The sequence below is a fragment of the Mytilus galloprovincialis genome, chromosome 1 (assembly GCF_965363235.1).
Source record: "Mytilus galloprovincialis chromosome 1, xbMytGall1.hap1.1, whole genome shotgun sequence".
NCBI lineage: Eukaryota > Metazoa > Mollusca > Bivalvia > Mytilida > Mytilidae > Mytilus > Mytilus galloprovincialis.
Window position 1 is genome coordinate 59,503,196 of NC_134838.1, and position 15,633 is coordinate 59,518,828.

At 31.4% G+C, this 15,633-nt stretch overlaps 1 protein-coding gene across 1 annotated transcript in view; it reads left to right on the forward strand.

Annotated features, from left to right (window-relative positions):
• The window catches only part of LOC143080052 (uncharacterized), a 95,492-nt gene that overhangs the window by 76,411 nt on the left and 3,448 nt on the right, over positions 1 to 15,633 (forward strand). The window contains exons 59-69 of the mRNA XM_076255713.1: positions 539 to 719; positions 1,107 to 1,280; positions 1,634 to 1,759; positions 2,214 to 2,368; positions 2,645 to 2,802; positions 2,950 to 3,086; positions 3,632 to 3,996; positions 5,194 to 5,257; positions 5,935 to 6,115; positions 7,970 to 8,071; positions 15,269 to 15,424. Coding sequence (XP_076111828.1) covers positions 539 to 719; positions 1,107 to 1,280; positions 1,634 to 1,759; positions 2,214 to 2,368; positions 2,645 to 2,802; positions 2,950 to 3,086; positions 3,632 to 3,996; positions 5,194 to 5,257; positions 5,935 to 6,115; positions 7,970 to 8,071; positions 15,269 to 15,424 — 1,799 coding nt within the window. The remainder of the gene's footprint in view (positions 1 to 538; positions 720 to 1,106; positions 1,281 to 1,633; positions 1,760 to 2,213; positions 2,369 to 2,644; positions 2,803 to 2,949; positions 3,087 to 3,631; positions 3,997 to 5,193; positions 5,258 to 5,934; positions 6,116 to 7,969; positions 8,072 to 15,268; positions 15,425 to 15,633) is intronic.

The window sequence follows — 15,633 nt, forward strand, 5'->3', positions numbered from 1 at the left end:
TATGGGCATTATGTTTTCTGTTTTGTGCGTCGGTTCGTTAGCTCGTCCGTTCGTCCTGCTTCAGGTTAAAGTTTTGGTTAAAGTTTTAGGTCGACGTAGTTTTTGATGAAGTTGAAGTCCAATCAACTTGATACTTAGTATACATGTTAGTTTTCTCGTTTGAATTGTTTTACATTGTCTTATCGGGGCCTTTTATAGCTGACTATGCAGTATGGGCTTTGCTCATTGTTGAAGGCCATACAGTGACCTACAGTTGTTAATATCTGTGTCATTTTGGTCTTTAATGGATAGTTGTCTCATTGGCAATCATACCACATCTTCTTTTTTATATGTTCCTTTTGATATGATCTTTCCAATTTTAATGCCAAATTAGAGTTTTTACCCCATTTTCATGGTCCACTGAACATAGAAAACGATAATGCAAATGGGGCATCCGTGTACTTGGGACACATTTTTGTTCTATTTCTTTTAATGCTCTTTCATTGTATAAAAGAATTAGTGTGATCTTTTCTTTAACTGCAAGTGTTATAAATTTTAGGGCCTGTAATTTCCGTTACATTGCTGTACAATGGGACAAACCTAATACCTATGGTGATGCTGTGATAACTGGGTACAAAGTGTACGTTAATGGGATTGTTGAATCTATTCTCAATGCAGACCAGCTTAGCTTTACATTCACACATGGAAAATGGTGCCAAGAATATGCATTTCAAGTCCAGGTACCGTAAACAATTAAAGTTGAATCTTTGTTTTTACCAAAAAGATTTGGATAATACCAGAAAATCTTAATGACATGATGATTTGATTCGAAATATTTTATCTGACCAAATTGACTGTGAACGAGCAACATTACAAATGAATTATTTTTTAACATTGTAATATAAAGAAACCTGTACAATTATTTAGAGTACATGTAATAATGATGTATTGATGACAAGATAAAGATAATCTGTGTTCACATAATTGTGATAATTTTTTTTTCAAGGAAACAATTCCAGCATTTATTATTGAATCCAATGGATTTAAAATCATTTGTTTAATTCATTATTTGTGCTAATGCGGCGTAAAGCAACCAACAATCAATCAATCAATTTAATTCATTACAGGCCTTAACTTCATTTGAGAAACTTCATAGTAAAGTTTCTGAGCCATTACTAGTCACATGGCCTGGATGTAAGCCACCAATGTTGAAACGTCTACCAACCCATAGTAGTTCTAACATGAAGATTGGATGGGAAGACCCATATCTTACTGATGGGGTCAAGATTAAACATTTTAGAGTGAGTAATTGAAAATTTTGACAGTTTGATTTGTTAATATTTAACTAATTATTTTATGACTTAACATTGACTTGTGTGGTGATCTTTTAGATTAATAACATTAAATTATATTGAAATTGTGGTAAAAAGTGAAAATAGGCTATTATTTCCTGTCATCTTTATATATCAGTACAATTATATGTTTAATTTTCAATAAAGACTTACCATATCTGAAAAAATTTAAAGGACTATTCTTTTGATTTTTCTTTTAATATTTCCGGTAAATTATTGTTATATTTCAGGTAGATCTTTCATACTTGTTGGCCATAGGCATAAAAATCACATTTATGTAAACAATAACTTTATATTTATAGGCTTGTTGCATAGAAGAAGGGACAGAGAAAATGGTCCAAAGTATTGGGCCAATACATCCAGATAGCCGTGAAGCAGAATTCAAGCATTTAAAGAAAGGCAGCTATAGCGTTTATGTAGAAATTCATGTAAGTGTTTAATGCTGTCCCTGTATTTTATTGTCCTGTAAGCTCTGTGCATGAAATATTATCAATGTCTCAAAAATATATGTTGACTAAATTACAAAGATTGATTTTATAGATTAGCGTTAAAGAAAATGTGGATTTTTCATATTGAAATGCCCATATTTTGGGAAGCCAGAAAGCATGAATGTAAATCCTCAACTAAATACAAAAAGAAGCAAATGATGAAACCATGATATAAGGTACCCTCAAAATAGCAAATATTTCTTTGACTATGAAAAATTGATACTATCCCAACTTAAACCAATCCACAGTTATTTAAAATTAATCTGTTTAGGCATCTTTTCAAAAACACATCATATGTATTGCTTATTTAGAAAGCAATAGATGTTTATTGATAAAATGCAGAATATTTCTTTTTGAAATGGATATTTTTAAATTTTTGACTTTTATATTATAGTTATATGGTACAAGTGAAATAGTTTGTACTGAGGCAATCAGATTACAACCAGCCTTGTCACCTGACCCTCCACGTATCATGGTGACTGTTGTAGGGTTAGAGGAACGTAGGACCATTGAGAAAGTAACATGTGATCTAGTCAACATCAGAGACAGGTGTGTTTACTGAGTAATTTATTTTCATGACTTTCACTAGTAGAAAAATAATGCAAAGATGTAAAACTTAGATCTTTTCTTATTTAATTACATCAAGTAAATTTGAAAATCTTTGTGACATGGACTAGAAAGGACTAAAGATAATAGAAAGTATCCCCAAAAAATGTTTAGTTGTATTCAATATTTTACCCAAATATTTTTTTTTGTTAAAAAATCATTGAAAAAAAGATATAAACCTCCATATTTATTTCAATTTGCAATTCCTTTATATATCAGGTTGATAAGAAAAGTTGGTCACAAATTAAAAGAAATTGGTGCCTTATCCAACCCAATACGAGCTGAGAAGAACAGAGATGTGATAGAAGGAGCCCATACTTTGTCTAGAGTAGAGGAATATCTAGAAGAGTGCTTTTTAGCCTTACAGCATTTCACAGGTGTGTTTCTATTTTTTCATTATTTCTATACATTCAGAAAATTGATGGCGCATGTTGTCCTAAGGACACATTCTTATTTACACTTTTATTTGTTAAATCATAAATGAACATGTTTTCAGATACATATAGTTTATTTTTTCATTTTAGGTTATTTGGAAGCACATGTTAGCTGGTCTTGTCCACAAACCAGATCTGAAATGCTTGTTGCTGGTTACAAAGTTTTGATTGATGGAAAACAATATGGTAGTGCCATGCATGAAGGGGTTAAAACTGTTAGAATTAAGGTCAGTAGGTTTTGTTCATGTTTGACAATAGGTACTTGATTTCACAAATTTACAATTATATTATATAAACAAACAAAAATGTTTTGTACTATTTGTTGGAAACAGTTTTTAGTTACATAAGAAGAATAAGAAATTATTAAATTTCTTATTTGTACTATTAAAATGTTAGTTAAAGTTGAATGATTTGTGATGTGATTTTTATTACTGCCCCTTAAAAATTGGCAATAAAAAGGTGAGAAAGAAAATTTTAAAAAAATGTGATATGCACTGCAACTTTCTAAATCATTGAATTACATATTAAAAGTTTCTAAGAGAATGACTATAAACATGGGTCAAAACCTATTCTGAAGATCAGACTTATTTAATTCATTTCATGTATTATGTAAAAACTTGTTGCAAACATTCTCTAACATTTTACCATGACACATTCTCAGATATTTTATCATTACATGCATGATTCTTGTTCATTCTTTTACCTTTTTCAGTTCTTTTGTAAAAAATAACAACCATATCTGACTTAAAACAAAACATTATTGTACTTACAGCTCGGACTAGAGCAGCCAGTGTACAGACTGTCAATGATATCCATGACAGACAAGCCGCAGGCTACTAGTGAAGATTCTAATATTGTAGAGTTATTGTCGGATCAATTCAAACCATTTGCCTTCTATTGTTATCATGCTGTCCATGCTGAAGGCATGAAGTGGCCTAACCAAGGCTGTTGCAAGTTCTCAGATTCACTGGCTTATGAACGACAGGCAGCTAAAAAATTGGCCAATCAGGGATTACTTAAGAAACGAGTACCTCCACCATCTTGTAGTCTGTTAGATATATTTGATGGTGAATACAAACCTTTCTTATCTACACACAGTAAACAGTATGCTACAGCAGTCCTGTTCTGGACACCTTGGTAAGTTGGTTTTACTATCCTCCTTCAGGTATGACAGTAATAACTGAGGGTTTAGAGGCATGTGATCAAATTGTTGGCTTTTCGTATAAAAATAAGAACATGTATTACCTATTTACAGATAAACATCAAAATATTTGAAAATTTGTATACATCAGTCAACAAACCTTTTCATAGAAAAAAAAATTGCGGAGAGGAGATCTGCTAATTTAAAAACCTATTTGATAAAAAAATCCTTCTGGTTCAGCAATTCATAGATTGTATTGATGGGATAAAAAAGTTCAAAGTCCCAACTCTAGCCTACAACGAATGTTTAGAAGATAACACTATTGACTATCAGTAATTGTATATAAAACTTTTTATACCCCCGCTTTAAAAAAGGGGGGGTATACTGTTTTACCTCTGTCTGTCAGTCCGTCCGTCCGTCCGTCAGTCAGTCCGTCAGTCAGTCCGTCCCATGAAACTTTCGTCACATTTTTCTCAGGAACTACACATCCACCCTTTCTGTAATTTGGTATCAACATTTATATATGTCAGCCACACCGTGTGATGCGTTTTCAGATTCATCACTTGACAACTTCCTGTTTACCGAACACTTGTCTGATTTTACACATGATAGCCAAGTTGAAAATTTTCGTCACATTTTTCTCAGGAACTACAATACAAGGATTTCTGAAATTTGGTTTCAGGATTTATATAAGTCAGCTATACCGTGTGATGCGTTTTCAGATTCATCACTCGACAACTTCCTGTTTACCGAACACTTGTATGATTTTACACATGATAGCCAAGTTGAAAATTTTCGTCACATTTTTCTCAGGAACTACAATACAAGGATTTCTGAAATTTGGTTTCAGGATTTATATAAGTCAGCTATACCGTGTGATGCGTTTTCAGATTCATCACTCGACTACTTCCTGTTTACCGAACACTTGTATGATTCTACACATGATAACCAAGTTAAAAATTTTCGTCACATTTTTCTCAGGAACTACAATACAAGGATTTCTGAAATTTGGTTTCAGGATTTTTATAAGTCAGCTATACCGTGTGATGCGTTTTCAGATTCATCACTCGACAACTTCCTGTTTACCGAACACTTGCATATTTTTACACTATTAATATTATCCACTTGCGGCGGGGGTATCATCAGTGAGCAGTAGCTCGCAGTTTCACTTGTTAATTTTGTTTTCATTTCAGGTGCCTTGCTTCTCAGACTTTCATCAATTACTATGCTAGATTTGCAAAAGAACATTCATCACAGGTAGATATACATTTCTTTATCATAAGAATCCTTAAATGTTCAGTATGTGTTACTTCAGATATAGGTTTTATGGTTCATTATCGAAGGGAATAATTTAGTAAATACATTAAAATGCATAAAACAAAAAAATCTCGAAACAGGATACTTAAGGTGGTACCTAACACTACAGGGAGATAACTCTGTAATGTCAGCTAAACGTTTTAATTACGTTGTGTTGTAAAGGGAATATTAAGCTTTTCAATGATCAAAATTGGTGTTTGTCAAACTTCTATATAACCAGTGTAATTTTTCTGACAAAACGGTTTGTTCAAAGTTTTTGAAATTTTTATAGTTTTGTTAAAGGGTCAAAGTAAATACTTTGTCAAAATTTTATTAGAATTAAACAAGCTAAATTAATTTTAGTGAATGTGTTAGGTACCACCTTAAAACAGTAATGTGTCAACATATGAACCTATGGAACATCACAACTGTAAATAAAATAATACACAGAAGCAGAGGAATTCAAAGTCGTATTGATAAAAGTGTCTTAAATGAAACACAATTTAAAATCTTAAAGAAAATTATGGAAAAAAAATTGACACAGCAATGAATTAAAAATCATGTATTGCCTGTATGATATCATCAATGGAATAGTTTTATATTCAGTTTATTTATCTTTTTTTATCTCGATTTTTTAGTACAACTTTATAGCAGTGTCTTGTGGTGTGAATGCCACATCTGCTGCCAACAGGAAGTCGCTTATCCACAGAATAACATCCAGTGGCTGGCGGGAGGATAGATCTGTGTGGCATTGCACTAGTCAATGTGCCAGTTCTATAGATGAAGCCAGCAGTAAAGTATGGAAAACTACAATGTCAGGTATGTATGTTAGTGTGGAAATCTATATATGGAATAGGGGAGATAAATCATTGTGGCACTGTTGTTGTAATTGTGTCAGTGTAGTCGTTGCAAATGATGGAAAACTTAATTGTTAAGTTTTCTTAATAAAATGTGGAAAGAAACCAATGTGTTAACCTCATCTGTAGATAAGGATAATATGGAAATATTTAAATGAATATGGATATACATACCTGCCAACTTTCACGATTTAGGCTTGTACTACACGATTTTGACCCTCTGTCCCGATTACACGATCGTGATCGTGAAAATAGCCAAAAAAACACGATTTTAGTAAAATTTACACGAAAAATATTTTTGTTCCCGATTTTGAACTTTTGAAATTTTTCCCAAGGGAGACAAATCGTGTCTGACAAATTTCATCCAATCAAAATTTAGTGATCACGCATTCACCAGTTGATTAATGTCGGCATAGTAAACAATCAAAGAATCGAAATTTTGAGTTGTTTTTTTTAGCTTGGGTGTTAAATTTATAAAGATTGGAATCATGATGGGCGAGTTATCACTTGCAAAATAGTTCTGTCACCGCCTAAGAAAAAAAAAGCGTGTTGCTTCGTGCAAATACTTAGAGAAATGGGAGAATGATGTCAAGTACAGGGGCTGGTTGTCTAAATCAACGTTAGGATTGTCACATGCCTTTTGTAAAGTTTGCAACAGAGACTTTAAAGTTGACCATGGTGGCCTTAATGATGTCTCCAAACATTCTAGTACTTCTTGTGATATTGATCTATATAATATATGAGGGTTTGGATGGGATTAAATTATTAGAGAATATAATGCCCTTAAAAAATGAAGATAAGGGAATAACGGGCAAAAAAAATGAAAATTTGAGAAATGCATGGTCAAATTTTTGGAAGATTAGAGAAAATAGAGGTTAATTTTTTGAAGATTAGAGAAAAAAGAGGTTAATTTTTTGAAGCTTAGAGAAAAAAGGGGTGAAAATTAAATGTTTACAGAACAACAGACCCCCCCCCCCCCATTCCAGACCCTCATATATTGTTGGTTTTTTTTGTTATTAAATTATTAAAATTATTACTTTTTTTTTTATTTCTTGACAATGTATCAGACAAACATAAGTCATCTTACTGGTGTTTATCTCAACAAAAAAGAATACAACAATCAAACAATTTAAAAAAAGATAGGTTATAATAGCATCTTCAACTATCACCCCCCAAAAAAGAAGTATGTCAGACACTTTTAGGAGCAAAATCATCACACGAAAAAATGCCGCGAAAAATTCTACCCTCAAAAATGGTGCCGCGCACAAAAACCCCCATGGCCATTTTCAAAAGTTGGCAGGTATGGATATAGGAAGATGTGGTATGAGTGCCAATGAGACAAATCTCCATCTAAGTAACAATTTATAAAGGAAAACCATTACAGGTCAAAGTACGGCCTTCAACACGGAGCCTTGGCTCACACCAAACAGCAAGCTATAAAGGACCCCAAAAATTACTAGTGTAAAACCATTTAAACGAGAAAACCAACAGTCTAATCTATATAAAAACAATAAACAAGAAACACTTATGAACCACATAAACAGACACAAACCACTGAACATCAGATTCCTGACTTAGGGCAGTTGCAAATAATTGCAATATTCAGACCATTTTTAAGTAAATAAACCTTATTGATTTGTTCCATCTTTTTTAAGTAATTTTGTTCACTTTAAGGTGATAATTGATTAATACTAAATTAAATAAAGAATTTAATACTTTTTATGGTCTTACTGATTAATTTTTGCAAACTTTTTGAAAAACAAAATCACATAATAATCAGTTCATTATAAATTTTCATACATTTCTTAATTTATAGGTGCTCCGAGGAAACCTGAAGACAACAATGCTCCTAATGTTGACTTAACAGAGATCCTGGGAATAGCAGGAGTACCAACATTACTTGTTATACACCCAGATGGTAAGTTAAATCAGGATTGTCATGGTAGTCTGCTCTTGGCTGGTGTAGAGAATCTAATAATGCTTTGCTATGTCTGAAATAAGAACTTGGAAAAATATTACAATAATAACTGGACTACAATATCATGGGCTGGAAAATGAAGAATTGGAATATTGTACGGAAAAGAAAACCAAATTTATAAATATTATTTTAATTTGACAAATTAAGTAACGGTCTTTGTAAAAATCATGCAGAAGGTGATTCATGGCATGTCACAGAAGTAATTTTTTTTGCCCTATATCATAAGAACTTTGGTAGATGGTCAAAATTCTGTCTTTATTTTCCCTGTATTATGCCCGTTGCCATGGTAACCATCAAATCAACATTTTGCCTGAATATGTGAAAAAAGACCCTTTTTGAAAATATAAAATAATGGAATTTAAAGTCCCATAGAAATAAAGTTAATCAATACAAAGGATATGTATATTTACAGTATTGACAAACAAAACCCCAAACTATATAAAAACGTTAAAATTGTGAATTTACTAAATAGTTTGTTTCCATAGCAACCATTTAAAAATGTGTTAAAATTCGAAAATGAAAAATTTCAAAAACTTTAAAATTTTAAATCTGTTTATCTCCCAAGACCAACAATACCATGACATGTCATTGACAAATTTTGAAAGACCACATTCTATATATTCAGAAAATAAAAAGAAAGTCGTGTGTTTTTTTTTCTTTAGAAAAAAAAATTTAGTCAAAATTGTCAATTTTCACCAAAATTCAGATTAACAATCAGATGAATAATCAAAAATTTTGAACTTAAAAAGCTAAAACATTCCATTTATATGTGCAATTCTGACACACATTTGTTAATTTTAAAGGAGAATATATGATAAATGAAGATATACTTGTACAAAATGAAAAATCATCACTCTGGGTATGGTGCACCCCCCTTTTTTTCGATTTTTTTTTTTTTTTTTTCAAAATTATAAAATTTGTTGAAAGAAATGTGGTATCTCATTGTGTTTACTTGTGAACTAAGTATTTCAAGAATTTAAGCATAACACAACTTCTAAAGTTGAGGGCAGCATATGTACCCCCTCCCTTCAATCTTATATGTAAGATTTCTCAGAAGTTTAAAAAAAAAATGGTAATACGCATAACCCGTTGTCGTGTCTAAGACTGATGCTGTCAGTGAAAAAGAATAAAGTTGAATCCAAAACTTAATTACTAGTAAGTCTATGTATAAAGATAAGAGGATGTGTTGTAATTGTCAATGAGACAATTAACTCTCAACCAGAGAGAGCAAAGACATAGAAATAAACAACCACAGATCACCGTATATCCTTCAACAATGAGCATAACATGATTATCTATAAAACAAATCTTAATGAACATTAAAAAAAAAAAATAGCTCAGGATACTTTCTCTTTCAAAATGGCTATAAAGAAGTTACAGTAACAATTTAATGCAACTCATTGTTGGTTTTTGAAACAGATTGATGCTTTAAAAACTTTAACCCTAGTTTCAAAACATTTGGTTGTGGCAAACTTAAGTTAGAGAACGGAAACAAAAAAGTCAGCATTTTTTTTCCATTTGTATAAGGGTATAACTCTGGAACGGACGTACTTACAGACAAGGGTACAACTTAATGCCCCCTTTGCTACAGTGGGGGCATACAAATTCTACATGTTCTATCTGAGGAAATATATACCAACGATCTACATTAATTGTGCAAGAATTTGTCAATGTTTCTATTGTATATGGTGAAAAAGGACAGCTTGTCTATTATTTTTTTTAAAACCTAACTGAATTATTATTTGTATACCCAGAATAATCGCGTTTTTTTATGGTTCTCAAAAATATTATCCTTGTGGCCCTGAGGAAAATTTGCTGGTCCGAACTATTGTATACTGTTTTGATTCTCAAACCTTTATGACAACCATGTGCAATGGCCATTCATGAAATTTGCCTAATTTAATCAATTGTTATATTTACATATTTTTATGCCCCCGCAGTGGCGGAGGGGGCATTAAGGTTAACCCTTGTCCGTCCGTCAGTATGTCCCAACGTTGGTTTCTGTTCTCTATCTTTAGTTTGCCTCAACCAAATGTTATGAAACCTAATCACATTGCTTATTACCATAAAACAACACTAAGTTTGGTGGTGTCACTTAAACCGTCCAAGAGTTATGCCCCTTTACAAATAGAAATATTGCTTAATTTCCGTTTCTGTACGTCTCTAACTTTAGTTTGTCTTTACCAGATGTTATTAAAATTATACACAATGCTTAAAACCACCAAATGCAAATCAACTTTGAATTTTGGTGGTGTAACTTTCACTATTCTATGCAATGCGTCTTTATAGAGGGAAAAAGTTGCTGAATTTTTTGTTTTGTATTTCTTTCTTTAGTTTGCCTCAACCAAATGTTACGAAACTTTTACACAATTCTTATCACCATAAAAGTTAGTACACAATTGGTAAGTGTCTTCAGTCATGTCCGTTTATGACTTTTATGATATGGAAGCGGGAGCATCATCTGTGTCCAATGGACACATTCCGCATTTATTTCAAATCTTTTAGATAAGTTAGATTATTATATATTAGAATAAAAAGAAAGGTTCTGTAGTTCTTCTTTAATTTCAATTTTAGCACAGTTAAATCGACATAGTGACAAATAAGTGTTTGCATAAAGGTTTCGATACATGTCGATTTACATGGGAGGTAAATAGTAACAGCCATTATGTGTACATAATCTGACTCTGTGCAATAGTATACAAGTCCACAAAAGAAACGATGCAAGCCAATGTATTTTCCATAGATAATGAAATTGGAAACACTGTACCAAGATTAAAACTGTCCCATTTGTCTAATCTTTACAGAGTGTTATTATCTTATCAAAACCACTGATTTAAGACAAAAAAAATATTTTATTTTTTTATTTTTGTGATATCAAAAATAGTATTTTTATAAATAAATCAGATGCTCCACAGGGCGCAGCTTTATACGACCGCAGAGGTATTGCACAATACTTAACATAATAATTTTGGACCCCGATTTGGACCAACTTGAAAACTGGGCCCATAATCAAAAATCTATGACCATGTTTAGATTCAGCATATCAAAGAACCCCAAGAATTCTTTTTTTGTTAAAATCAAGCTAAGTTTAATTTTGGACCCTTTTGATCTTAATGTAGACCAATTTGAAAACAGGACCAAAAATTAAGAATCTGAATACACGGTTAGATTTGGCATATCAAAGAACCCCAATAATTAATTTTTTGATGAAATCAAACAAAGTTTAATTTTGGACCCTTTTGGCCCCTAATTCGTTGGGACCAAAACTCCCAAAATCAATCCAAACCTTTCTTTTGTGGTTATAAACCTTGTGTTAAAATTTCATAGATTTCTAATAATTTATGCTTAAGTTATTATGCAAAAACCAAGAAAAATGCTTATTTGGGACCTGTTTTTGGCCCCTAATTCCTAAACTGTTGGGACTAAAACTCCCAAAATCAATCCCAACCTTCCTGTTGTGGTCATAGAGACCTTATGTTAAAATTTTATAGATTTCTTTTTACTTATACTAAAGTTATTGTGCGAAAACCAAGAAAAATGCTTATTTGGGCCCTTTTTTGCCCCTAATTCCTAAACTGTTGGGACCAAAACACCAAGAATCAATGTCAACCTTTCTTTTATGGTCATAAACCATGTGTTTAAATTTCATAGATTTCAATTTACTTTTACTAAAGTTAGAGTACGAAAACCAAATGTCTTCGGACGACGACGACGCCAACGTGATATCAATATGCGACCAAAAAATTTTCAATTAATAAAAATCGAAATTAGAACTTAATTTTTTTCGTTTAAATATGGTCTGCTTAAAATTTTGATTGCCATCCGTACTTGTGTCCATCTGGCTGTCCTTGCAGCGCTCGCACATGTACAAATTATGTCAGATTTTTAAGAAACTAATACTTTAGGTCATTATAAGCAATATCTCGAACAAGTTAGATATTGGTGGTCAATCGACTTTAATAAAAACATTTATAACCCTTGAAAATAATAAATTTATGGAAAATAGCCCCTTTAACGCTCCCACAGGTACAATTCTTGCCAGATTTTTAATAAAACTTATACACTAGATTAATATCAACAATATCTCGGATGAGTTCTATAATCATGGACAATTGACTTTTTTAAAAGAGTTATGACCCTTAAAAATATTAAAATTTATGGAAAGTTGCCTTGTTAGCGCTCTCGATGGTACAAATTTTTTATTGTTTATTTTCAGTTTATTTCTGATAGAACGGACGTAGTTTTTTTTAGGTCACCGTTTCAAAGGAACTGTGAATTTTGCCATCACTTTGCTTCCGTTGTCGTCTGTCCGGTGTAAAATATTTGAAACATTTCCACTGAAACTACTTAACCAATTCCAGTAAAACTTATAAACTGAATGATCCTTAGGATATCTAGAATTAAGTTTGTGTTCTATTTTCTATTTTGTAAAAAAACATGGCCGCCATGGGTAAAATAAGCACATAGGGGTAAAATGCAGTGTGTAGCTCATATCTCAAACACTAAAGCCTTTTAAGAGCAAATTTTCAGATGAATCTAACAACCCATTGTTGGGTTGCTGCCACTTAATTGTTAATTGTACGGAAATTTTGCAGTTTTGGTTATTATCTTGAATTTTATTAATGACAAAGATAAACTGTAAACAGCACAACTTTCAGCAAAGTAGGATCTACAAATAAGTTTATAAGACCAGAATTGTCAATTGAATCCGTATGGAGTTATAGCCCTTTAAAGAAATTTTTCACAATTTGTTCATCTAGTTTGCTTCCTTTAAAAAAAATCTTCTTTTGATATTGAATATGCTTAAACAATTTCAGCCCAACTTGGGAGTTATAATCTTGTATAAATTTAGTTTTTTATTTCCTTGTACTTCAAGAAACTTAGCCACTATGGCTAAAATGGAACATAGGGGTAAAATTCATTTTTTGCTTTTGAAGAAAAAACGACAGATACAAAGAACATTTAAATGGAATTGTTAAGCCACTCATTGATATATATTGAAGGGACAAATAATCATTGATGCTAGATTTAACCAAAAAATACAGGTGATCGATTCAGGTTCTTTAGAGTCAATTTTAAAGACCATGAAATAGAATCTAAAGATTTTAAATTTCTGTTTGGGTTGTTCTCTCTTTGACACATTCCCCATTTCTAAAAAAAAATCTAATATATAAAAATGGTGTAGGGGGTTCTACTATTGCCCTCACCCTTTGAAGAAATTTCATGTTTTAATGCTCAAAATGTTCACAATTGAATTCCATCTTTTAAATTTATTAATAATTTTTTGAATTTTGAAAAAAAAGGGGGGGGGCACCATGCCCAGAAAGAAAAAATGTCCTTCTCTACAAAAATATCTCTATCAATCATATTTTCTCATTTATAATTACCAAATTTGTGTCAGGAATGCACGCATAAATGGAATGTTTTAGCTTTTTAAGTTCAAAATGTTTCAGTATTCATCTGTTTGGTAATCTGAGTTTTTGTGAAAATTGACAATTTTTGACTAAAATTATTTTTTTAAAGAAAAAAAAAACACACGACTTTCTTTTTATTTTCTGAATATATAGAATGTGGTCTTTCAAAATTTGTCAATGACATGTCATGGTATTCAACTTTATTCTTTTTCACTGACAGCATCAGTCTTAGACACGACAACGGGTTATGCGTATTACCATTTTTTTTTTTAAACTTCTGAGAAATCTTACATATAAGATTGAAGGGAGGGGGTACATATGCTGCCCTCAACTTTAGAAGTTGTGTTATGCTTAAATTCTTAAAATACTTAGTTCACAAGTAAACACAATGAGATACCACATTTCTTTCAACAAATTTTATAATTTTGAAAAAAAAAAAAAAAAAATCGAAAAAAAAGGGGGGTGCACCATACCCAGAGTGATGATTTTTCATTTTGTACAAGTATATCTTCATTTATCATATATTCTCCTTTAAAATTAACAAATGTGTGTCAGAATTGCACCATATAAATGGAATGTTTTAGCTTTTTAAGTTCAAAATTTTTGATTATTCATCTGATTGTTAATCTGAATTTTGGTGAAAATTGACAATTTTTTACTAAATTTTTTTTTTTAAAGAAAAAAAAACACACGACTTTCTTTTTATTTTCTGAATATATAGAATGTGGTCTTTCAAAATTTGTCAATGACATGTCATGGTATTGTTGGTCTTGGGAGATAAACAGATTTAAAATTTTAAAGTTTTTGAAATTTTTCATTTTCGAATTTTAACACATTTTTAAATGGTTGCTATGGAAACAAACCATTTAGTAAATTCAAAATTTTAACGTTTTTGTATAGTTTGGGGTTGTGTTTGTCAATACTGTAAATATACATATTGTTTGTATTGATTAACTTTATTTCTATGGTTCTTTAAAATCCATTATATTTCAATTTTCAAAGGCTACTTATGGACGTATTTAGGCAAAATTTTGTAAGGATGGTTTCCATGGCAACCAAAGTTGAAAAGAAAAAATTAATACAGAAAACTTATTTTCATACCATACCTTCATCATAAACAAAATATAAAGACATTTGAAGAGGGGTCATGAATCGCCCATCAACAGGAACCTGCATGATTCTTACAAAGACCGGTACTTAAAAATCCTTAGTAAATGGCTACCATCAAAATAGATATTTATAAAAGCAGTGCATATTAGTATTTCTATAATTCTTAATCAATTTATCCTTTTTCTGACCTGTTGATTATTTTTATTTTATCAACGTGTGATCTCAGTTATTCAGTGGTCCAAATTTGATTATGACCTCAAGTGTGATGCTTTCCCCCTGAAATTCCCATTGTGACCATGCCTGATGAAGCCACAAAGAAAGAACACATCTTTTTGCTGATTTTGCAACAACAAAAAAGTGTCAAAATGTCTGCCTATGGTCTAAAAATAATAAGACTAACAGATACTACCATCAAATCTTATGTAATACAATCCACTCTTAAGTGGATAAATATTGTATTACACTTGATGAAGTGGTAGGATTTATTTACCAGTATACAGCTTCTCATTATTCAACAATTATATTTCTAAAGTTTTTCTTACTATATTTTTGTATTTTCCTCTTTTCATTTACATAACTTTGCATGTTAATAAATACTTCATTATTATTTTAGGATATATTGCATGGCATGGGAGATATCGTGCCTATGACTACGCAGGTTTTAGTTCCTTTATGCAGCATACATTGAGTGAAGTTCTCAATGTACCTAGTCCAGCCTATGGATATGATGCCTTTAAAAATAATATTACATTGGATGATGCTGCTGTTGGTAAGTGCATTTATAATTGCAAGTTTTATTTTTTTCTATTTGGATGTAGAATAAAAGAAAAAACTGAATAGTTTTCATTGTGACTATCAGTGTGCTATCAACTCACATATTGATGCAAATATAACATTATCTCAATTTCACACTTTGATATAATCTGGCAGAAGTAAAAGATCTGACTTTAAACAATCATTTGATTATTTTGTATAGAT